This window comes from Opisthocomus hoazin, chromosome 9 (genome assembly GCF_030867145.1).
Source record: "Opisthocomus hoazin isolate bOpiHoa1 chromosome 9, bOpiHoa1.hap1, whole genome shotgun sequence".
NCBI classification, from domain to species: domain Eukaryota; kingdom Metazoa; phylum Chordata; class Aves; order Opisthocomiformes; family Opisthocomidae; genus Opisthocomus; species Opisthocomus hoazin.
This window is the reverse complement of record NC_134422.1, coordinates 5,048,405-5,073,663: the sequence shown is the minus strand read 5'-3', so window position 1 is coordinate 5,073,663 and position 25,259 is coordinate 5,048,405. Positions and strand designations below refer to the sequence as shown.

Genomic DNA, 25,259 nt, shown 5'->3' with positions numbered 1-25,259 from the left:
CATAAATCACTGTTTGTACCCAATAATTTACTCAGAATACTGTAATTCAAGTGAGGCAGAAGGAGCATTTCTCTCCCACCGTAGTTTCGGATCAGTACCTAACCTTCTTTCACAGCATCATCGTTGGGGTGGCTACTACACACCCATTGGTAAACCGAGGCACAAGTAGTTTAAATGGCTTAAAAACTCAGTCTAAGCCAGCAATAAAATCTAAAAACCTGGAGGGCTGTGGTTTTTCTTTTGCACAGAAGCTTCTGCAGCAACTGCAAAATACTCTTTCCTCCCTAATGCAAAACGCAGCAGGGGATAGGAGCACTATGGCTGGGTTCTCTGCACCACACTCCGAGCTGGCGAGGGCAGATGCAGCTCTGCTCCAGAAGATGTGCGCCTGCATTATACAGCACAGTGCCTGAGCTAATAAGCTGTGCTTATTAATGTTAAATTAATGAATCTCAGCCTGCTCTGCTTATTAGGCTGAGCTCCTTGCCACCGCAAGGCAGCTCTGCGACTCCCAGACCTGAGCTGTCTCACATCTGACCAGGCTGGAGCACAGGGCAGCCAAGCTCGAGTCCGTCTTCACCCATTCATGTAGAGACCCCTGCAAAGGGATATATTACAGACAAAACCCCTCTCCTTGCTTATTATTTTCCCACACAAAGGCAGGCTAATACATGTTATTTACAAAAGTATAAAACGGATATTGATATAATTAAATGGGAAGACAGGGGCCAGCCTGACGCTACCATCCCTCTCCCTTACGTGGGAAGCACTGAACCCAGATGCCCAACTGTGGAAGATATTCTTCCAGCAGCAGCATCTGCCTCCTTGGCAGGCACTTCAGGCAAGTTGTCTGGGGAGCTCTGCAGTTGCCTCTTGGTTTGTCACGTGGATCTGTTACTGTGGCCTATCTGGCTGCCTTGTCCGGGCAGAAGCCAATTCCTTTTGATTCACCTTTGAATCCAAGAAACTCCATTTTTTTTTTTCTCTCTATTTTTTTCCATACTGTACATAGCACAGCAAGACATTTTCAGACGCCATCGAGGCTTTCTGCTCTTTCAGAGAGAGAAGGATGTTTTTCTTTCTGATTGCCTTCCCCTCTGCCCAAATTCTTCATTGTTACTAGCAATCGTTTGCATCAATTTCACTGGAAATAAGCTCGTCATCAAGAGCAGAACATATCATCTAAGACAAATCCACTAGTATCAATACATTATCTAAGAAGAGTAGTAAGAATTGCAAGATTCATTCTGTAACTGTTTTGAAAAACAACCTTCCCCCATGTCCATAGCTCTATAAGCAAACCATCCAACCTTAACAAACGAAACACACTCCCCAAAGCTTGCAGCGTGGCAGCTACAGTCTGAAGAGCACTGGCTTCTTCAAACCATATGCAACTAAACAGACTCATTTCTACCTATCAAAGATTTTAAAAACAAAAAAAAAGAAAAGAGCCATGCACAGACAGAAGCCCACAGTAGCCCGCACACCAGGACACGATGACAATGTGATGACAAGTCCAGCAGCGGTACCCAGAATTCTGAGGGAAAATCAGAAAATGAAGTTAAAGTATGGCATCTAGTAATACTGAGCAGGGGGTGTCTGCAAACTTTTTTTTTTTTTAAAGTTGGTGGAGGAAAGATGTAGCAAACATATGTGATTTTCACTTACTAAACTATGTGTCATATCAGCAGTTTTGGGCAGGCTTACATATTAAATCTAGGCTCAGGAGAAACCTTTCTTCATGCAGGAGAAGAACAGATTACACTAAGCAGCTTTTTGTTAAAAAAGAAGAAGAAGAAAAAGAAAAAAAAGGAAAAAGCTATTTAAAATAAAAAACAAAGCCCGGAATGGAAAGACTACACAAAAAATTTCTATTTGGGAAACCTCAGAGAACCTGTGGGAGACCTACAACCCAAAGTGTGGGATGGGCATTTAAACTTCGCGTCAGGAAAAATGCCCAGATTCTGGAATGTGCAGAAGCACAGAAGCCCTTAACTGAAGGCACAAGAGAGACCATTTGTTGAAATTATTTCCTGAATCAAGACCTTTCTTCCTAATCAGGCAACTCACAAGCAGCTCTTGCTTTGCAGCCACGGGGCAGCAACAGGAAGAAAAGTTTAGCCTTACTCCTACAAGCTTGAGGAGCAGCTACTGGAAATGTGGGGAGGAGAAACCTCCTCTTGCACCAGAAGAGTGAGTAGGTGAATGGTCAGGGCCATAAGAGACTCGGGCATCCCTGACTGGCATTTTAAAATTTACATGCAACGCATTAATCACTTTCTAGCTCGAGAAGGGCAAATGTATAACGAGACATGCTCATGCACATGTGCTTTTCTCTGTTTCAGCTATAGAAGAGTTTTAGAAAGGAGCTGGAGCAGTGCCAACACTTGTCCCGTTTACCGTAGCTTCCCAGGGGGCTCAGTCTGGGAGAAGGAGAAGAGTTAAATCTATTTCTCTCTGCTAAGTATACATCGGCCCACTAATTTCTCCCCTTGTAAATTAGAGGACTCAAGAAAATGTGCACCAGGCACGAGTGTGCACAGGACAAGAGTTATAACAGATTTTGCATTAAAGGCAAAAAAAGAAATCCAGTCATTCTGAAGCACCTTTATGCATTCTTATTTTATTCACTATGGGGCAGGGACAACTTGCTGCTGAGGTTTTTGCAGGCTTGTCTCATCCTTCTTTTTGTGGACCAAGAGAGTCTGCAAAGTTCTCCTCTTCCCTGAAGGATACCTTACAGCATAGTGTTTTTAAAGAGAAGAATAACGAGTAATTAAAACCACTCTTTTACCTGTGTTTCCATATACTTGTTATTTCTACAACCGCATTTACCAATATAAACTCTGATTTTCATAACAATCAGGCAAATAATTACACTTGGTACTTTCAATGTTACCAAGCTTCAAAATGTACTGAACTGGTGTATCAGCAAATAACAGAACGATAAAAATAATTAACATAGTTTTAATTTAAATATTTATGATACGGTTGACTCTGTGGCTGTACAGCACCATTGTGCTAGGTGCAGTACACAAATACAGATAGATAGAGCCCCTGTTTCAAAGAGCTCCTATTGTTCATCCCACATTACTCAGTATCAAATGATCTCAAAAAAGCTTTTCAAACCTTAATTAAATCTCATAACTTCCTTTTCAGGTCAGTAAGTTTTATTATCCTAGCTGTGTAGATGGAGAAAGTGAGGAATGAAGAGGGTAAGGCACTTGCCCATGATGACACAGCAAACACTTCTCACTTCTACTCTCTGCTTACTTCCCAATCCCCCACCGAGAGCCCCCCGCGCCCTTGAAGGCTCGTCCATGTGCCTGTTGGCGCTGTGGGCGTACGGGTGCATATGGCCAGCACATCGCCGGGAAGGCCGGTTACTGCTAAGTACTCTTCGGTTAATAAAGACCATGTGAGAGTCCTGCTTCTGGTTTGCACTTGCATAAGCTTCAGTAAAATATCACTGGCAGAGTTAATTTATGTGATTTTGTAACCTCTTAATATTGCTTGGGGTTAGCGCTCTTTTCAACTCAAATGTTTTCTGTTGGTGAAAACTAAGAATGCTCAATTCCTTACAAAAGGGCTTTTTTTTCCCCCCTTTCTTTTTTTTTTTTCTATTTTGAGAGGTTGGGCCCTAACACATTAATGTGCAGGATCAGGTCATCGAAGGGTAAATTGCAATGCTTTTCATTTTTCTGACTACAGATATGGGATTTTTCTCAGAATAAATAATAAGCTTCAAATTTCTTAAGATATTCATTGGACCTTAAAAAAAAAAAAACAAAAAAAAACCAAAACTGACTTTAACGCCAAAATGTCAGTGTTCTGTGCAAAATAATTAATATAACACAATAGGATCTATTCTACTATCGATTGAAAGGGAATTTATGCAGGTAATTCATTAAGGCTAGTGGGAGTTTGGCATGTAAATCCCCCAGCACTTTGATGAGAAAACAGACCCTGATGATTTTTTATTTTTTTTATAAGCTATAAAATGCATACTTTTCAATGGCAAATATATAAATAGAAAAAGCAAATAGCTGAACAACTAAGGCAACGGACAACCCTGCCCTGTAAGACTTCAGAAATGACATTAGATCAAATCATTTTTCACACATTGCAAGACATGCAACAATCATTTCAATCACCATGTTAAGGGAATCAATACATTTTTTGCTCCCAGTGAATGGTATTCTACTTTCCAGCATTTGCAGGTTATCAGCTTCATACATCTCTTTTTTTGGTCAAGTGCATGATTAGTACTTCTGACAGGGTATTGGCCATTTTCTTATGAAGATTTACAAATTCTTGTAAATAAAAAGCAATCCAAAAAAAAAAAAGAAGATCAAATCTGTGGACTGGAATGCACCCTACTTGTAATGGGAACAAAAAGCTGGCAATGAAATATAAACCTAAATCACAGCAGAATGACCTACTTTAAGGCATTTGCCAAAGAGACAGTGTTTTAGACAGCTCCTCTGAAGTAGCGTCTTTATGTCTATGCCATCTGCAGATTTATTATTGTGCTTTAGAAAAAAAGGGAAAGAAAAAAAAAGGGGGAAAGAAAAACCTACAGTATGCCTGAACAAAACTCAGCTTCATCTATAGGAAAGATTCCAGTACTGTGGGCACCACACCCACACCTACTGATGTGGTCCAAGTTTTTTCTTTAGAGGCACCTAATTAAGAAACCCTGACTCATTTACATGGATACGTTTGATCTAAATTACACTCCAAACCACACCAAATTAGGAGCATCTGTGAATGAGAAGTGTTTGTTCCCAGTGACTGGTAGAATAGGGCCAGTTCTGGACGGCACATGTTCAAGTGACGAAAAATATTTCAGATGTAACATACTTCTGAGACCCACTTTTCCACTAATAATTCATAATGAGTTAAACCAGTATCTCTGCTCGAACAATTATTTCAGGCTGTGAAAAAATGTCATTTTACTTTTAAAAGGAAGAGGGGGAGAAAAAGAGGTGGTGGACAGCCACCTAGTTTGGTTGTCGTCCCTGGTAAAGGGCCTTCACACAATCACCAGCTGCAATTTAAATCTGTGCAGTGCGCGCATTATCAGATATACATTACTCCTGAAGCTCCAGCTAAAGAAAAGTACCTAGGAATGGTTGGTGGTTGTTCACAGACAGGGCCTTCCGCCCTGATGTATGCTTCTCTGTCGTTCACCCGCTGTGCTGGCTTTCCTAGCGAGTCGGAGCGAAGAGCAGGGTCTCAGCCCAACGAGGCGCTACCTGACGCGTTGGATAACCCGAAAAATTCAAGACCACCAGATCCGAGAGTGGTGTTTCCCTTTTGGACTGTGTGGCTGGTGCCATCTGACTATGCCTATTTCTGTCCTAGAAGGCCATTTCGTACAAAAACGGGTCCTGAGGCAATTAGGGAACTTTTTCTAGGAGACAGGAAATTGGGAGAAGAGGGAGCAGGGGGAGATGCAGAAGCCACTGGTTGCTGCTTTTTGCCTTACAGTCTAAACTGACAATCCAAATTTAAAAAATAGCCTTTATCTTGCTCTAATTTAAGCCACAGGAGCAGCCCAAGCACCGAGGAGTGCAAACCCCAGTTCCACGCCGGGTTTGGAAATCCCAGTCCGCTCGCTCAATTTGGCACAGCGTTTGGATTTGGCCCATAGTGTTTAGCAGCCACCTTTTATTCTTCCCGTCTTTTATACTTTGTGATTAGTCTGAGTTACATAATGCCAGTGACAATTTGTTTATGGCAAGCATTAGAGTCACTGTTTTATGATTACATTCAAACTTTAAGCCACATTTTGACATGTAAGGATCATCTTGCGTTCTCATATACTGTATACAATGAAGGTTTGTGTTCCAGTAAGAGGGGGGAGGAACTTTATAAATAACTCGACTCCTTTTGTCTGAAGAGATTTTAATACATTTGTCTGATCTACTGTTTTTGCAGTAGCTAGAATATAATTTGAATATATTAATATTTTCAGGAACTGTGCTCAGGGAGCCCAGTGTAATAACTTATGCATGGATATATAGATACACTTCAGACAGAGGTAATGTTTTTAGCCCTCATGTTGGTAATACTTAGAAACACACAATGAAAGAGCCTGTTCTTTCCTCCTCTTTGTTGTGGGCATGCATCGTGATGGTATGGAGCCAGTGTTCTTTCTGTTGTCTACACAGCCTGGATTCAATAAGCAGTTATATATGCATATTATGACAATGTGGTCAAGGAAACCAGATTTTTTTACTATACCTTCATGTGCCTGTACAGTATAAAAATCTGGTATTTATTTTTCTTGTCCTCATTCAATATGTTAACAAAATCATAATTTGATACAGGTTATGTTCACTTTATAATTAAAATTATAGAGTTAGATGAAAATACAGCAAGATGTTGCTGAATGGAAAATATTTATCTTTTCGTACATTACTCATTATGGTGCAATATAAAATCATAAATCTGTGGAGTGGCTAACTCCAGCTAAGTGTACCACAACTTGCCTGCTCCCCTGGTCCACAAGATGCAACCAGTTACCTCCTCTAAGTCGAGGGTTTCTACATCCATCTCAGCCCTGTCATTAGACAGCACAGCCACATCCTCTCCAGAGCTTTGCTGTGGTCTTCCAGAAGACAACTCCTTGCCATGGAGATGAACCAAGAAAAAGGAATTCAGAAAAGTTCTGTATTTTTTACAGATCCCACCAATCCCTCTCCCGTAGCTCTCCTAGCACCTTCGTGGACAAAGTGCAAACTTTTCACACCGTGTTCTCTGTGTCAGCACTAGACTCAGCCTCACCAAACCGCCTCAGAATAGCACTTCATCTGCCTTGAAACTGTTCCCCCTTCCCAGATCATTGCCCTGCACATTGCTAAGTCCAGGCCTCCACCAAACACTATCAGTAGTCTTGGAGACCTTAGCAGCGTATAGCATACGGGACAATCCTATAGCATATGGAAGCTTTCCAGTAAGAAAATTTTACTGTGAACATCGGTTTGTCCATATTCAAACTTCCAGTCCAGAGAGAGTTATTGGCAGTGCTGTGGCAGTAGTAGTAGCGGGCAACTTAAGATCGCCTCCTAGGACAACCCAGACATGTCTCCACATTAGGACAACTGTCTCATAAGAGTGTTATCAAAAGAATGAGTCTTCCATTCCTTCAGAGCATCTATCCCATGGAAGTCATTGCAGCTGCCAGGGACTCAGTGTCAGTCCCAAGATTTCTATCTCAGGGCAAATTTCAAATCTTGGTGAATGTATTTTTAATCTTACCTGACCACTGTGGTCAGGAACTGTTTAACCTTTCTGGGTTACGTGCTGACAGGTCTCCCTCACTCTTCATGTTATGTTTATAGAGCTTTGCATCCTGAAACTGCAATATTTGCCTCCAAAAGAAGCACTTTCTCAGCTTGTAAATCCATTCACAACCATTCATTTAAGGTTATACTTTTGCTGTTGTAGGGCAAGATTCGTGCAACACCTACAAAAAAGTGTCCTCAATTTAATGAGCCAGACAGCACAGTGTCAGTGGTCTTCTGGAGCCCAAGACAATGAAAAATATCATATGCGAGATATTTAAGCTTCATCTCCAAGAACAGCATACCTACTCATAACCACAACAAGCAAGACCATACAGAAACAGACCCATGAGATAGGCAGGCACCATCAGAAATTCTTCTCTGCAGTTCTGTTAGGTGCATTGAGGCATTTTACTCAGTTAAGCTATGACCGAGAGATTTGATGTTCTGGAAGCTGCTTACTGAAGAGCTGTCCCAAGACTGATGAGTACACCTTGATATCAGCAGCAAGGTTGTACCTATTGTTCTTAAATCCTTCAACACCTGTCAAACATGATTTCAGTTAGGAAGTCTAAGAGACTCATGTATGTTTTCTCACCAGTTTTTCTAACTGTGGATTTTGATCAGGGTCAGAAAAAAGCAGATATTGACAAGTCAGGTCACTTGAAGCTTCAAAGATGAAAGAAATACAACTACTGAGAGAGGTATGGCTGCCTGTATAAAGAGTTCAGTAAAGTGTCTAAGGCAGTTAGAACACATTCACCTGAGACCAGTACATGTGCGAATGGGTATTTGACTTAAAAAGGAACTAATGAGAAAACTCGAAGTTAGTTTAAAGCTAGGAAATATTGCCAAATTTGCAGTACTACAAAGGGTGCATCTTAGACACAATATATGGAAAATCCTCCACTCCAGGCAGTTTGTGCATTTAGTGCAATGGACTATACGCATGCACAAAAAATAAACATCAAGCTAAGGTGAGTGGACAAGACAGACAAAGTGTAAGTAGAAAAGACAATGCTGACATAGTAAATTCATTGCTCAAGGGCAAGTAAAATGTAAATAAGTTTAAAGAAGTCAAAGACTCATGGCACATGCTCACTAGTACATTTAAGAGATACATTCATCCTACTCATGTTCAATATCAGGGCTGAAACAATCATGGCGCTGGGAGGCACGTTAAAGTATCTTTCAGATCTGATAGAAACGCAGTGCATATGTATTACAGTAGTAGCTTGTGGAGAGCTCAGAACTGAACCTGAAAGAGTAGGAATCCTGGTTGAGGTCAGATCCCATACAAAATCATCTCTGTTGGGCAGAACGCTGCAAAAAGACTTTCTTTTTAAACAACAACATGGTGACAATATACATTAAAAAAATTGAGATATTATACGTGGGACAATTAATGGGCCAATATTAAAAAGGTTTTCATTATTTAAAAAGACTAGAAACAAAACCAGTTATGAATTAGATATATAAGAGCTCACAGAAAAGGAAAACTTTGGTGAGAGTTTGTTCTCAGACTTTCATGGAATTTTTTGCCACATTCACTGATTTTAACACCAAAAATTACTGGTTGTCCCACAAAACTGAAGAATTCATTCACGATGCTGGATAAAAACAATGTGTTGTTAGCGAAATTAAGTTTTTCACAAGAAGCTCTAGATTCACCAGCAAAGATGCATTTCTGAGCAGGTTGTCTACAGTTCAGCATCCCAGGTTGAAATTTCAGCAAATTGCCACTTTTGGGCTTTAACTCAGAAAGCAAACCTGTCATATCCAGGGCTGAGTTATTTGCTGTCAGCTGGATTGCTGTAGCACAGAAGGGCTGTAATTGAAGGCTGCAAGAGGTTATAGATTGAACATAGTCAAAAGCAGTAATTCCACTTAGTAAAAGTAGACATCATCCAAAATGAGAAAAGTTAAGCTTATATAAGCTGAAATTCTGACTCCGTTCTGGCTCCTGGTAGCTGGGAGTTTTGTCAGTGACTTTAACAGTAATCAAAATTTCACTCACTGTCAAGAGAGACGCTGCAAAGGGTGTGATGAAGTGGAAGTTAAAGTAACTGTTAACCTGAGGCTTCCAAAATACATTTTCTGAGCACAGACCGCTGTCTAACTCAGTGTTTTCCTGACGTAGCAATGCAGACAGCCCTCCTGGGGACCAAGGGGATAAAATTGTGCTAGTGGAGTACATCTAGGGTATGCAATAAGAATTTCCCTGCTGTAACTGTTGAAGTTCAAATTGTTCATCGTCCTGTGGGCTATGGTGGAACTGGACTGCTTAAGTGTAGTGGGGTATGGTTTGTAAGACGCCATTTCAGAAAGCTGTGCCATCACTCAGGATCAGTCCCGGTGCTGACACACTTCCACCTGAGCCGCTCTTTTGAAAGATGGGTAGAGATTACTGGAAGAAAGAGCATAGTAGTGGCTAGCAAAGACTGGGAGGAGGGGGATTATATTATAATAACGAGTCTCATAATATTTCTATTTTTCTCACTGGTAAATCTGAACCGAAGAATGCAATTTGTGTGCTTCTGTGAACAGGGTCTCCTGTGTGCTTTCCATATAACCTCTGCTTCGGCCGTGTCCTGGAAGGGTGGCTTCTTTCACTGAGTTGGAAAACAGCTGGGTTACCAGCAGAACCGGTGGCTCTGCTTTTTTGCCATGCACTTTTTGTTTATCTGTCACTAAGCACGTCAAAGCCTCAATGGCCCCCTCAGAAAACAATGCTGTTAATAATATTAATCCACCTTTATGAAGAGTCTTTATCATTATGGAGGAATACAAAATATTATTACGACAAAGACAAGAGGATAACAAGGAAATGTGTTTTTTCCCTTCCTGACCTAGTTTCTAACCTCACTTTAAAATCTTCAGTTGATTTTAATTATGCTTAATCTAAAGCTAAGCTCACAAATCTAGTAAACTTAAGGACTGCTTTTAAGTGAATTTTCTCGCCTGTCAGAGTTCCTCAAGCTTTCTGTGCTACAGTTAGAAGTTTATTTCCAGCCCAGATACAAAGTAGAGACAGCTTTCTACCAGTAGGAAGCACCCAGCATCACTACTGTACGATGCATGAGTTCAGACGTTACCTTGCTCGAATCGAGCCTGTGTACAGCATTCTTCACAGAACAATTGCAGTCCTTTCCTCATCAGCGATAGCCAGAGGCAGTAATAAGGGTGAAGGATATCTATCATGAAAAGTCCAGTGTCAATGTGTTCCCCCAATTTATTTACTGACCTTCAATGCAACAGCCGTACTCCTGACCCTCATGAGATGAAGCCTAAGGGGAAATGGCACTGAGCACCAATTCCATATCCTGTTGTTCTGTGGTCTAAATTAAGTGCTAATTAATTACCACTGGCATCTTTGGCATTGCCTGTCAAATTGGATTTAGGATATCCTTTCACTGTTTAAACAAATAGCCCTACATCTAAAGCTAAAATACCAAGTGTTAGCATTTTCTTTATTTTTACACTTTTATTTAAAAATTCACCAAGTATGCCCATGGATTTTGCAGGTAGAACTCAAATAAAAGAAACAGGAATTGATATTGTCAATTTTGATTAATAGTCCTTCATTAATAAACATCCTGTTATTCAGTTTCCACCTGCAGTTGCTGATGTTGCCTGGAATCAATTAACTCATATAATTTGATTTATTTTACAAAGACATTTTTGGATGTGCTGTGCTGATGATAAAGGTTCTATATTTACAATTCTCGATTTCAGGGAGATTGTTACTAACTGCTTTTTATTTTTAATGTTACAAGGAAATGTAGCTTCAGGCATTCTTGAATGAAAAAATTTAAGCAATTGAAAAAGTTAAAGCTTTATTCATGTACAGCTATCTATTGCCTTCTGAGCCACACAGGCCACAAAATCATACCGATCCAGGACCTCTGACTGGTTGGTCTTTATAAGCTAGTTGCTCTACAGAAAAAAATCAGAAATAGAATTTAAAAAAAGAATCACAGCAGAAGTTACACCACCAGACAAAAATACAGTTAAAGGGTCTATGCTTTATGTCTCTATCTGAACATATATTATTCCATGTAGTCTCACACTGCCTTTATCAGTCCACTATCCAAACACCTCTAAGAAGTGCATTAGCATCTGCCTAACATCTGTCACGGGTGGTTTTGTTCTCTCCCATCCCTTCCCCAAGGAAAGGTTTGTGCTTGCAGTGGTAGCGTGGCTTTTGAAGAGGGGTTCGCTGTAGTTTGAGATATATATGCTGCTACAGGGCTGTTAGAGATGGCAAAAAATGAATGCCTTGTGCTCAGAGCTGCACCAGAGGAGTCTGAGATGCTCCTTAAGGGGGTTCATGGCCTTCAGCTGACTCCTACCAAGTGGCTGTCCTTAAACTGGCAAACTTCAGGCTCAGTAGCAACTTACACTGTGAGAACATGGACTAGCCATATCGCCTCCTCCCTCCGATCTTATGAGCATTAGTCAGAAACAGTCTGCATTCAGACACAAAAAATTAAAAACAAGCCAGACTGGGAGAATAGAGTGCTGGTTGTCAGTAAACAGAAGAACTTAGCAGGTCACCCAGTTGGGTCAGTTTTCCAAAACGGACACCTGGAACTTTTGCAGTAATAGGGAAGATTTTGTGGAAAGATTTTGAATCCATTTCTTTGACACATTATGGTTTGGGGGAGTGGGACCTGAGCCTCTGCCCACACTGGGCTCTTCAGTGGAGCCACCACAGCATGGAGATGAGCTCCACGAGGCAGAAGCACAGCTCCCATTGTGCAGAAGAATGTAGGAATTCTCCAAAACATGTTCCCGAATGAAGTCCCTGTAGAGGCCTGAGTCCCTTTAGACATCTAAATGTGCTTTTACATCTTGGCCTCAGTCACCCAGAAAATGACGACTTTCTTTACAAGACAGGACTCTGTGAGGTGTGTGCAAAGGCAAGAGCCTCATAAAGACTATCATACAGGTAGCAAAGTTTACCCAACGGTGAGGAGATTGTGTTTTGAACTGTTCTCTTCTTAAACCAGGCCAAGCCAGAACAAATGCCTTTCTTCAGCTTTTCAGAGACTAGTTGGCCAACTGTGAACCCATGTTCGCAGTTAGTTTGGTTATTATTTTTATTCAGGGCTAGACTCCAAGGCAGTTAATCCAGGGCAGGGCTCATGCAGTGAGATGTGCGGGGGATCCCCTGAGGAAGCCTGTTCTCCACCGGGTCCCTGTCAGTTGTCCAGGTACTATATATAGCCATCCAACGGTCAGATTTAAAGGCTAGTCTGCAGAAGAAGACAGCATCAAGTGCTCATTCTTGCGTCCCAGAACAACAGAAGAGAAGCGATTTTTCCCAAAGAGCTGTAATATGAACCCACAGCTGCAGAGCACAGGAAGCCCATGGAGTTTCTGTAGGCCAGAAGCCATGGAGGCTATTTTCAGCAAAAGCAAGCTCTTAAGTATGTCTGAACTATTCCTGACCCCTCTTGTAACATATCATACGCCATGACCCGGTTTCTCTGTTACCAGTCTTGGATAGCTATTGTTTCGAATTCAACCTACAGAGCAAACAGGAATTTAAAACACCTTCGCGTTTCACACGGGCGAAAGAGAGTAGCTTAAAACTATTAGTCCACTGTGATCACACTTTGGAAAGGACAGACCTCATAGCGTTTTGGAGCTCCTCTGTAAGTATAAAGCACAGATCGTAGCTACGTAGGCACAAAGCTTCCCCCCGTTCCCACCGTGGTGTACAGATTTCACAAACAACAAGCTGGAGATTCAACCGATAATGCTTGCATTTGCTTAGCTTCATCAGCTGGTGAATACCACTATAACACAACTGAGGAAGTCATCCATACAGCCAGTGCATAAATAATAATGAGGTTTAGTTTGCATTCATAAAATATCAAGAATCCCAATTTATTACTAAATTTTAAATTTATCTACGTTGCAGTGCACTGTGTTGAACAGTTTACATAAATAGAGCTTATGGTATCAGGGGCTCACCACCGATTATTTCTGTAAATGTCTCAAGGTGGGGTTAAGTAGTGCACAGGCCCTGCACCCTTCCTACACGGTGGGTGTATTTAGCTGTCTATCCTAAGCTGGTATATCCAGCTGGGTATGGATATCTCTGGAAGGTTTTGACCTGTTGTAAAAGGACACCTATTGTTATTTGTGTTTTAAAAGGACGCTCAAAGCCAAACTTCGTAGTTCAGTTGTCAGTACTAAAAAACCCTTAAGTTCTTCCTGAAGAACAACTACTATAGCTGAATTGAACTAAGTTTGCAAAAGAAAATGACTTTGCAACAATATGATATATCTGAGGAAAGTATGTAAAAGGCCTGAAATGGGGAGGAAATACATGCGGAAGAAACCTGATAGTTTATCGGTGCATCATTTTGTGCTTGTGTTTCCTTCCTAACACTGAAAAAAACGTCTGCAAAAACCCTCCCAAAATGTGCTTATACACACACAGACATTATCACTTCGTAGGATGGCACGTTTTATTATCAGGTTATTTTCCAGTACATTTGGCACAGTTAAGGTAAGTATATTAACTTCACTTCCAAATAAAGAAAACAAAGTTGTACTGAATGCCTCAGCCATTGTCAATGAGTTAAGAACTGACAGGAGGTCCAAGTAATCAACCCTGTTTACTGCGCCGAGTGTTCCCCTGGGACACCTCTTCTGATCATACAATGTATCTGACTGGTATGGATGTAGAATTGCTTTCAATAAAGATTTTATTTCAAGGCTGGATGATTCCTTCCCAAATGTCTTGTCACTAAAGCAAAGTATGTAATACCTGTTATTTTTTAACTCCTGTGAACCAGCATTTGGGAAGGAGGGGAGCATAAAATGTCGAGCTAGAAACTGTTCATTGTAAGAGTCAAATTTGAACACATTCAAATTGATTGAGAATTGTGCAATAGTAGAAGTTTAAAAACTGCTGCATGAAAACTGGCCCGTAACAGTGCAGTGAAAAGCTGTGTTAACAACGTTATAGGCGTCAGAGTTGAAGGCAGCTGAGCTATTCCCAGAGCTGAGTCCTCAAGCCAAGACATCACATTTGTATAGACCTGAGTATGTATAGGAAACAGATTTTAGCCAACTTAAGGATAATTATTGGTAATCAATGGGATGCGCAGACTTTGACCCATTAAGGCAGTTCATAGGAACTTGCATATCCCCGTTGACCACCAGGATGAGCAGCTCTGGTCATGACAGTGGTCACTAGCACAGTTCAGCAAAGGTACAAAACTGGCTCAAAAGGGCTGTCATGGAATAATCCACTTACAGGGAGTCAGTTCCTACTTCTGTAAGGTTAGTTTTTATATATATCCTTTTTGCCTTTCTTGAGAGTTTTCTTTATTCCCATGCATCTTTAATTTTTTTTGGCCTCATTTTAGATCTTGGTTTCTATCTCTCACGGCAGTGACTTCCCTAGTTAAGTAAAATACTGTGCTTAATGCTAGTGGAGAAGATTTTGAGAATATCAAAACCTCCTTTTACCCCTTGGTCCTCAACTGAATTCAGAGGATGGCTTTTCCTACTCCTGCCATTCTGACCCATAATTTTTTACCAGGTGACCCGTTCTTGCTCTTCTGATCGCTACGTTTTCTAATGTGTTGCCCTTTAGTCACAGTCCGTATTATGAGTTCATGGAACAGCAGCAGGATTGTCTTACTGAAAATTTACCCTTAGATATAAATTAAAACAGTGAAAGAGTACGAGGCATGGCTAAAAACCATACTGCTAAAGGTAGAAACGTCCCTAACATTGAGCAAACTTCAATGCTTGTAGGCTTGAAAGGGCTAATAAAATGAGATTGCGCAGTTTTCAGTGCAGCTGACAGAGAACAGCTCTACCATCAAACACGCTCCAGCTTACAGTAAACACATCCTTTACAATTGGGTTTTCCTCCCCAAGTATGGTGACTAATTTTTAATGTGCAGTAGGAACATTAAAATGATAAGGAATCAGCCACTGTTGAAACACTTTCCCCTCCTCAGCAGTTACTACGGAGTAAAAATGGATGAAGAACATTTCCTAACACGTAGTGGTTTTGAAGTAATAATCCAATGTGCTTTCTGAATGTCAGAATTAATAATGATTTTATGTAGAGAGTTTGAAAAGTGTAGGTTTAATGGAACTACAGAGCCAAACTCACCATACAATGACCCTCTTAGCTGTAGAGTTGCCCTGCTCTCAGTCACACGCTTTACAGCTTACAGTTGCCTTGGCAACAGCCAAAGCATAAATTCCAAGTATTTTTGCTTATATATCTGCCATTGACACTAGAGCCCTCCTATCAGACACTTCTGCTGTTTTAATACATAATTAATTAATAATTTAATACATCATTACTATTAAAAATGAGAACTGTATTTTCTGTCTGTCTCCTGATTCTTGATCTTAAAGGACTGAAACTATTGAAGTTTGCAATTCAGCTCACTTATTTGATGGGGGTGGTGTGAAGGTGCGGAATCTTGCACACAATAACGCCCAACAATTTCTTGATATGGTTCCAATATCTGTGGCACTGGATTATAGATTGTTTCTAAAATAATCTTAAATAGATGGGTCATTGCTCCTTTCATTTGGGCTTGACAAAACGTAGCTCTGGCATTTCCTTTCACTTTTTATGTTGTAAATGGTGCATCACTCTTTTGCTTGCCAAAAAAGGGAATTCTTGCCCATTTTTTAGGGATTTTCTCTTTTAACAACTCAATTTCACTTAGCAGCTACAGTAATAGCTTAAATAGTGCATATTTGGTTTTGGTTTTCTATGACTTTTTCTTTTGTGGACAGATGAAAGAACATATTATAGAAGTTCATTGGTAAATATTTGTAATTTAAAAAGACATAAAGTCCCCAACTTACAATTATCTTATTCGGGTTGGATTGAATTCCTTCTTCCTTTCCCTCCAGTAGCTGTATTTTACCACAGATTATTTAACTACTCAGACTTTCCGTGTTTCCAAGTTTTCTTGGTTTATAGTTTTTTTGTTACTGTGGTCATCAAAACAAGTATGATTGCATGAATAGATAGAAAACACTAAGAATTTCCAAGAGATTTTGTCAATACAAGAATTACTATACTAGTGCTAACCTTAGGGGCCCCAAATATCCATGGATATTCTTAGTGCCATGTTCCATATAGGTGAAGCACAACAGATAGCTGGTTCCTCTCCATTGCCAACGCACACCTTGCAACACCCTCCCTTGCTGCACGTCGTACCCTCATCTCCTGAGAGCTGAGTGACTGCAGGCCATGTGCTGGCAATGCCTGGACTCAAACAGGACTTCATGTGTAGGATGGCATCTTCAGGAAAAACAGGGGGAATTATTCTGCTTCAGAAAGATAGCAAACAATGACAGAGAGGCTGGACATCCACCTGCCATTTTCTGTGTCCACATCAGAAACACAGGATCTCAACATCTTGTTCCAAATTTTACAGATAAAGGAAGTCACACCTCTCCTCTCCTTTCAGTAAACTGAACTCTGCCAACACTACACTTCACCCTGACTCTGCTCATCCATCATCCGCTGCCTCCTGCCCCCTGCAAGGTTTTTCTCCTCTAGCTGCGTTGATGCTGTCCTTCACCAACACCACCTCATTGCAAAGCCATGTCTGATGCTAAATAGGTGATCTCCACATTACACAAAATACAGCTGTTGAAGATGATTTTTTTTCCTGGTAAACCATCATCTCACTCATGCTGATGTTGTCTGCAAGTACTTTACAAGTTTTCCAGCTTTTACCATGTAACAAGCTCAACAGAAATCAAGTCCTTCTCACAGGGAGGCCCCAAGCTTTGTGTATGTGCTTCTGCAGAAGTAGAATTAAGGAAAACAACCTCCTCACCCCTGCAACAAACATTTTTAATTGTGATAAGTGTGACTTCCATCTGAAACACACACAGTAATTTGGCAACAAAACTACTAACTTTTGAGACTTTCTGAACTCCTAAGAGAAGAGATGATATGTTAATATTACCACAGAGGAAAGATAATTATTTTTTTTAATTTATAATAAAGATGCTATATTTTAAGAAACTAATAATTAAGCCAATCTGATTAGTGCCATATGGATAGTTTTTTTTGCAATGGACACCACGGTTACAAGCATGAGGCAGAACTAAGCAATGCTTCCTATTTATATATGGGAAAAAAACACGAGTGTTGATGTTCAAAGAATGTGGTAAATGACAAGATTGGCAGAAATCCACAAGAAGACGGTTTTTACAGTGTGACCCACCCGCTAACATGAAAGAAACCTTTTTTTAAGTGACTGAAGCTAGTATGTCTCATGTAGTTTCTTTTACTTACAGTGTAGCTTGCTGCAAATTCAGCAACAGGTATGGGAAAAACAGAGACAACTATGATGATTTATAAATTGCTGTGTGGATTTTAAAAGGGTAAATGAGTGAAAATAAGAGAGAGGGGGGAAAAGTAGTACTTGGCTTCAACAGTCCATTTGGAATATTTAAGTTAAAACTAACAGATTAAGGAAGCATCCATAAATTCAAACATTCACATATTAAAGTTACATTTAGTTCGCATTCCTTGGTAGAGCTGTGTAATTTATTTATAATATATGTATCTTCATCTACGAGTCTTTCCTACCTAGGATATATTACATATTCTGGAGGGTGGAAGGAAATGGATTTCTACTTAGTTCATACTCACCGCTGCAGAGATTTATGCAAAACTGCCTACCTAAACTCCATCAATTAAACCTATATTGTTCTTAGACTAGACTTCTCCATCCTTAATGTCAATTCCACAAGAATATTAAGTCTTAATACAGACATAAGATCAACTTTTACTAATAATAGTCCTCCTCTTCTAATTTTGTGGGTAATAAAGATATCAAAGGTTATAATCCTCACCATTATTTTCTAAGTCATCTCATTAAGGTATGTGGTCTCTGTGTCTTTCAAGAAACTTTGTGTCAGGATAAGGCATGCAAAAGTCTTTACTTATATAAATTTCACAATCCATTTCAGACAGTCCTAACTTTATTGGATTTAAATTAGCAGAGGGAATGTGTTTCATATGAGCTCTATATTAATGGGCTTTTCTTATTTTCCCAGCTCTTTCTTTGCTGGACACCACGTTAAGAGAAGCAGAGAAGCTTCTCCCTGCAGTCACCAAAACTGTTGACAGCAAAAGTGCTCGATTCTCGTAGTGTAAAGAGCAACCCCTATTTTCAGTAGCTAAATGTATGAGCTCAGAAGTTATTGCCTCATAGCACACATACTAACTAATGCTCATTTACCAGATATAATTGTGTCCTGATGTAAGAGTAGCGTAAATGGGGCTCTAGACCTCCACCCCACGGACATCTTGCTGTCTGGGGTTGACTCTCCTTTCCTTGTTTGTCAGATTGGCAGAAGTTCTCTCTTCCCTCCCTCTTTTCTTTCTTTTTGATAACTTAACCAAAAAAACATCCCCGTTCGGAGAATCAGTAAAAAGTGCCTCTAAGTACTTCAAATGCAACAGCGACTCCTTTGACATCCCTCTTTTTTAACCAATACTTTCCTTTCGTCAACAGGATAGCAGCCAAGGAATCCGTGAATCTTATGTCAACACAAAGCTTAGGAATTGTGTTTGGACCAACACTCCTTAGACCTGAAAAGGAGACAGGGAACATGGCAGTCCACATGCTGTACCAAAATCAGATAGTTGAACTTATGCTGAGTGAGTACAGCAAGATCTTCGGCTCTGAGGAAGACTGACAGACAGGGCCTGTTATTGAAAACTTTCACATCTGTCTTGATGTCTAATATTTTTACATTTCTGTAAACATATTTCTGAAATATTTCTTTTTCTTTCAAGTGACAGATGCCTCATTTTGTGAAAACTTAATGATGATTTTGTGTTTAATTTTCAAACATTGGAATAAAAAATATTGTCAACATTTGCCTATATGTATTCTGCATTAACCCTTTGAGAGTTTCATTATGCTAGCTCTCCAAGTGTCACTTTTTTTGCAAGCTGAGCATACAGCATATGGCCAAAGACCACAGAAAATGCTGTTTACCAACATATGCAATGGCACAGAAAGACAAACAGTAATTGAGGAGATTTGTGGGAAATGAATTAAAAAATGTATATTAAAGGCAATGAATTAAAACAGTGATACCAGATCATTTGTGGCTGCTCTGAGTATAATTTAACTCTCTCTTTGATATACATTGCAAGTTAAAGACACGATGAATAAACACTTTGCCTACCTCAAGAGTTGAAAAAAAAGATTGCATTTAATACTTTTAAGCAAATTCCAAAAAAAAAAAAAACCCCAAATACCACCAGAATGTCAGTATTTGCATAACAGTGACTAAAAAAATTAAAAACAAAATTGGGACTTTGGCTTTTTTACTTCAATGCAGTACATGAAATGAAGACATTACATGACTGCTCATTTTAATGTAACATCCATTTTGATTCTTCATCACACTGTACATCTGCCCGCTTTCCCCAGCTATCTCATGTTCTGTAGAATTTGTATTGTGCTCCTGAGGATGCTTTATTGGTGAACTACATTAAATTCATCTAGAAAGAACTTTAAAAAAAAGCCTTTTCATATGCCCTTAGGATTACTTGGCTAGACTTGAATCAATTTATGCATTTGATGGTTAGTTTCAGTTGTCATGGATAAACAAAAGGGTAACTGTCTAGAATATATCAAATATTGTTTCATTTTGAAATGTATGTTTCCAGCTATACACATCTCCTACCCTGTTTTGTAAAAGTATTCTGCTGATAAAATGTAGACTTATGTTTGACAGCTTTTTAATCAAGTTCAAAGAGAATAAATAAAACTAATCCAGTGTGGTAAAGAGTCTGTCTGGTTATCGATTTGTTCATAAAATTAAAAATAAACCATGTAAATAAGCTGTGTGAAACACAGATCTAGAAGCAAATATTTAAAGCAATTAAAGACCCCCAAAACATAGGATTAATGCATAGGTCTGCTGTGCACGAGAGATATGTCTTCAGTATCACCTCAACAGATCATGGATTACTTGAGATTTTATTCAGCATCATTTTGCAAAATATCATGTTATTTGGGAAAGGTTGCTCCTCAGAGTGGTCATTTATAGGAACAAACTTATAATGAGGCCTGATCATTATCTAAGACCAGGCTCCTTCATCAGGTACTAACATAGGCAGAAAATAACACCAAAAAACCATAAAAACTCACCTCAAGATGTTTTCTGACTTCTTACATGTCAGAAAAATCAAGCAAAACAGGGGTAGTGACCGGTAATTAGAATTAAAATCACAAAACCAAGGAAATATCTCCCCCTTGTCACCAATGTTCAACACAATAATTTCTGAACAAAACTATGATTTTCTGGACCCAAATTGACTTTACTTTCAAGAAAATATTTTTCATGTTAATGTCAAGCCATGAGTACTTAAACAGTAATGCCTTTCAACATCGTCGTCTTTAGACTCTTAATAGCAACAAACCAGGCGCTGTTTATAGCCTGTGGAAATGACTGGAAGAAAGATAGTCAGAAGTTCAGTCTATTCCTTAATAAAGACCATTCACATTATGGCCCCACGGGTGCTCACAATCATGCTATTGAAGTAATTTCTGCTATTACTGGAAATGAAAAGTTCACTTGTTACTTGGATCCTGTTGCACTCAGAAGAAAAGATTCTTAATTAATTAATTAATCTTCTTTTAAGATTTCTTTCGAGCATGGAGACTCCTCTTTTCTTGTTTTTACAAGCAAGAAAAGGCTTATGAAATGAACCCATATCTTTCTTCAGATCAACTGGTTTGGTTACAGGGGAGAAAAAAAAATCAAGCAAACTTTTGGACACATAAGCCTTTCTTCGGTTTTGAAGGGATCCTTACATGCATGCTGTACAAATGTGCTGACTTCTCTACTAAATGCTTTGTTAAAGATAGAAGCCTGATTTGTGGGTAGCCAATTCTGGAAGGACTCAAGTGGGTGTCATCAGAGGAGTGTATACATCTGGGGTGTATAGCAGTTATCTCTCCTTTCTCATCCCAACAACAAAAAGGAATAACCATGCCTTGCTATCAAGCTGCTCCCTTTCCCAAGAGACCAGTCTTCTCCCCGTCTCCTTTAATATCTACGTTAATTCACCGGGAACAATTACTGACTCAACCCTTGTCAAAGAGCCAGCCCCACAGCTCCCGCCATCAGCCCCTCAGGGCAGAAAGCAGCCAGACAAAAGATGGCAAGAGTGAAAAAAAGAAAAATTTTGGCAAGCCTGAACTGTGGTGGGGTTTCTTTTTCCTCCTGCTCAGGTAGTTTGCTCTTTGTTAGTCAAGTTCACAGTCCAGGCCTCCAATAGACTCTCTTTTGTGGCTAAACACGTACGTTTCTACATCCCCAAAGTGTTGAAGTTTAGCCTCCATCCAGCAGGAGCAATCCACTGGGACTTCATCACCACCACACTGCTCCTCCAATTGTTACTCCTAAGAATATTCACTATGATTTGGTAGAGGTTTTTCTCAAACTTCGGTAATTTTTATCAAGTCAAAATTAGACTTGCAGAAGACCTTTTTTCCAGGAGCTAACTTCAGTGTGAGAAAGATCACAGATACCTTAAGCAAGAAGCTATAGCTATTAATGGTAAATGATCATAAAAATCAAGGCTAAAATGCAGCAGAGGAGACGAACACATTCAAGAATTGGTGTGTTCATCTGCATCTTCTCCCTACACAGAGTATCTTCTACTCTACTTGTGTGAAAAGACAGCTGTGTTAATAACTGGGGTTACTATAGTAAAAGGAGACATCAGAAAGAGACCTGTAATGAAACAATGAAAAGGGAATTTTCACCTAGAAAGATATTTCATTAAATTAAAAATTTAAAAATAATTTATTGAACATTATACTTTTGCAAGAGAAATTGACAGCTTTTAACTCAAGAAATTCAACTTCAGAATAGAATTTCTGAGCAAACAATGAGAAGGACAGAGTGAGCTGCAGAGCTAAATGAGGACATGTAAACTGCTCTGAACAAATTTTCATCCCTCTTTTTATTGACATATATATAAGTATACACAGTAAGAGCAACATGCATTTTAAAAGTTCTTTAATTCTCTGCTAGGACAGCTAGAGTGCAGGTAACATTCAGCCTGTTTTCGTGAGCACCCCATATTGCAGCAGAGCCAAAGACTGCCATTCAGCACGAAGTCCTCAAGAAGTTCAGCTAACCTATTACTACGTAGTCTATAGACCATACGCAGCGTTTGGAAGAAAGCTGGAAAGCAAGTTGGGACCACAATCACCACTGTAATCAGGCAGTGTTTGAATTTGACATGGCTAATTCTCAGAAGAGACCGAAAGACAAGCCTCGGGGCATGCACGTAGTAGCACAGCACAGCAGGTTCCCCTGCATTGCATTCAATGTGGAGCAGGAAATGTGGAGCATAAGGAGACTGCGCAAAATGACAGAGACAGGTCTCAATCACAAGTCCTGATTTTTGCAGGATGCATAAATGGAACCCACACCAATGATTGTTTCGCAGAAAATAGGAATGTTCCCTAGCACTCACTTTGGGTTAAAAAAACCCAGCCCTTCCGTAAGGACCAAGGACAACACATGAGAAATATCTCCAGCAAGTGGCCTGCTGAGGTCGAGCTGCACCCAAACCCTTCCCCACTCAGAAACATAGAATCATAGAATCATTAAGGTTGGAAAAGACTTCTAAGATCATCAAGTCCAACCATCAACCCGACAGCACCTTGTCTGCTAAACCATCTCCTGAAGTGACTAAACCACGTCCCGAAGTGAAGCTTGAGAGCTAAAGCCCTTAGTAGGCTTCATCGAGGGAATGCTTGGAGGATGCTACTAAAGCAGCAGTCTCATCCTTGTGCCAATTCACCTTGTGTTATCACAGCAAATGAATATACTCTACCATTACTTATGTGCCGAGAGCTATTTTTACACTCAGCAATTGCGTACTTCCAAACACACCTGAAATACTATGAGAATTAATGCCCGTTTTTCCTTTTAGATCCTTGTTACAAAGATCTGGTTGCACACTGGATACAAAACACAAGCCACCACTTCTGTTTTCCACACAAAACATATACTGAAATGAGAGACCTGCGCTCAAGACGTGCGACTTGGGGATGCAATGCCCCTGCACACCGGCGGTGTGAGAAACTGAGGCACAGAGACTGCTGTGTCAAATGAGAACACTGCTTTTTAGCGCTCACTTTATTCGGCCCTGTTCTTTTGTTTTCCAGAAACTTTGCCATCTATACCCTTGCTTCCTCTGAATTCACCCACGTAATCTGGTATTTGGTTTGGTGCAGGCACTCCTCCCCGCTCATCCCTGCAACCCCAGGACAGGGAGCCTCTGCGGAAACAAACCCGTAGAAATTTGCATCTGAACTCTAAACCATTGTGAAGTTTGTTGGCTTTCTGAAGCTTGCTCTTAAACCCTGAGAAATACCTCAGAAGTTCAGGGAACCCACCATCACACGGAAAAGCAGCCTGTCTGCGCACCTCCAAAAAGCTCTACGCACGCTGTAAAACCTGGGGCGATACCTTACACCTTCAGCAGAAGCTGACAGCTTTGTTTAATAAGTTTAAGCGGGCCCATAAAACACTGCAAGTTCAGAATGCACGGCAATTAATTACCCACAAAACACCGCCACTTCAGAGCCATTTTAGAGCACATTTCAGTTAATAAAAGGCAGACTCATAAATTTCACATGATTCTCCTCCGCCTGTGTCAAAATAAAACTCCTGTGCTCAGCTCTTCTCCGTAAGTTTCTTGGCTGTACGTCTGGGAGACAAAAGCTGCAGCTATCTCCCCACAGGTGACTTCTCCGTTGTCTCAAAGCTCAGTAGCTTTCAAACAAGTAGCTCAGAAGGTTTTTGTGTGTTTTCTGGTTGCGCTTTTGCATAGGTGGATGTGTTCCCTCCGCTCTGGAAAATGAGTGACCATATTGAAAGAGGTTCAACCAGTTGATTGCTCAGCCTCCAGCCTACCCGCTGCAGTGAAAAAGGTACAAGAAGCCAAATCTCTCCATCTTGCTTTCCCACAGGAGATGCTTCTTTGCAGCCCCAGGCAGCAAATGGTTTTAAGTAAATGGTTGAACAGCCTTTGTGCATTTCCATGTAGTTTCTGTCACTTACTATCCATTTTTAATCCTGCTAGTCTCTTTGTCTTAAAGGTATCTGATGAATTTCCCAGGTTAATTATGCAACATGTAAGAAAATATTTTACTTGTATCACTTTTAAATTCATTAGCTTTTAGTATTATTGTATAGCACTCCACTTGCTCTTGATTAATGGGAAAGGCTAAAGAGGATCGTCTGACTGACCTCTTCTGGCAATTCACTCTCCTATATACCACTAACATATCACCTCTCATTTGTCTCTTAATCAATTTAACCTTCTCTCTTATGGAGGATCTGCCACACCTCTTATAACTTGCTCTGTCTTTCGCTGGATGCTCTGTGTATCTATTCTGCCCTTTTGATCAAAACCTTAAGTATTCAAGGTGAAAGGATCTTTAATATTTTCATTATTGATCTCGTTTCAGCTTTTAAAAGAATCAAGTAGCTTACTCGTACCCTTTTGCTCCTCCGCACTGAAGAACTGAATTGTCCTTAGTGTTCCCCATGGACCAGATTCACAAGGGAATTTGGGGAGTTAAACGCCGTTTCTGGTCCATACACACAACATCTCAGTGCTGCTGGTTTCTCCCTTGTGGCAACCTCACCGTGCAGCTATCCATATTTGCATCTGCAGCTTCAGCCACACAACCCTGGCAGTCAGCAGGTGGAGGGAAGGCAGGGTGGGAAGAGGCTGCCCAGCAGTTCTGATCCAATGCACTGGGAGCAGGAGTGACTGCAGGAGGCCTCAGCCTTCCCATAGTATATTTGTACGTATAATAACATCAGTGACAGCATACGTGCCATATGCTTCGCGTCCACCTCTGGCATACCCAGTGTATACACCTAGCAAAA

General features: G+C 40.2%; 1 protein-coding gene across 2 annotated transcripts in view; it reads left to right on the top strand.

The window, feature by feature from the left end:
* Nucleotides 1–20,120, top strand: part of ARHGAP15 (Rho GTPase activating protein 15) — a 338,370-nt gene extending 318,250 nt beyond the window's left edge. The window contains exon 15 of one of the 2 annotated variants that reach the window (XM_009935173.2): nucleotides 18,833–20,120. In XM_009935173.2, coding sequence (XP_009933475.1) covers nucleotides 18,833–19,016 — 184 coding nt within the window. In that variant the 3' untranslated portion in view covers nucleotides 19,017–20,120. The remainder of the gene's footprint in view (nucleotides 1–18,832) is intronic. The other variant, XM_075430956.1, reaches the window with a different exon arrangement.
* Nucleotides 20,121–25,259: the final 5,139 nt, after the last annotated feature.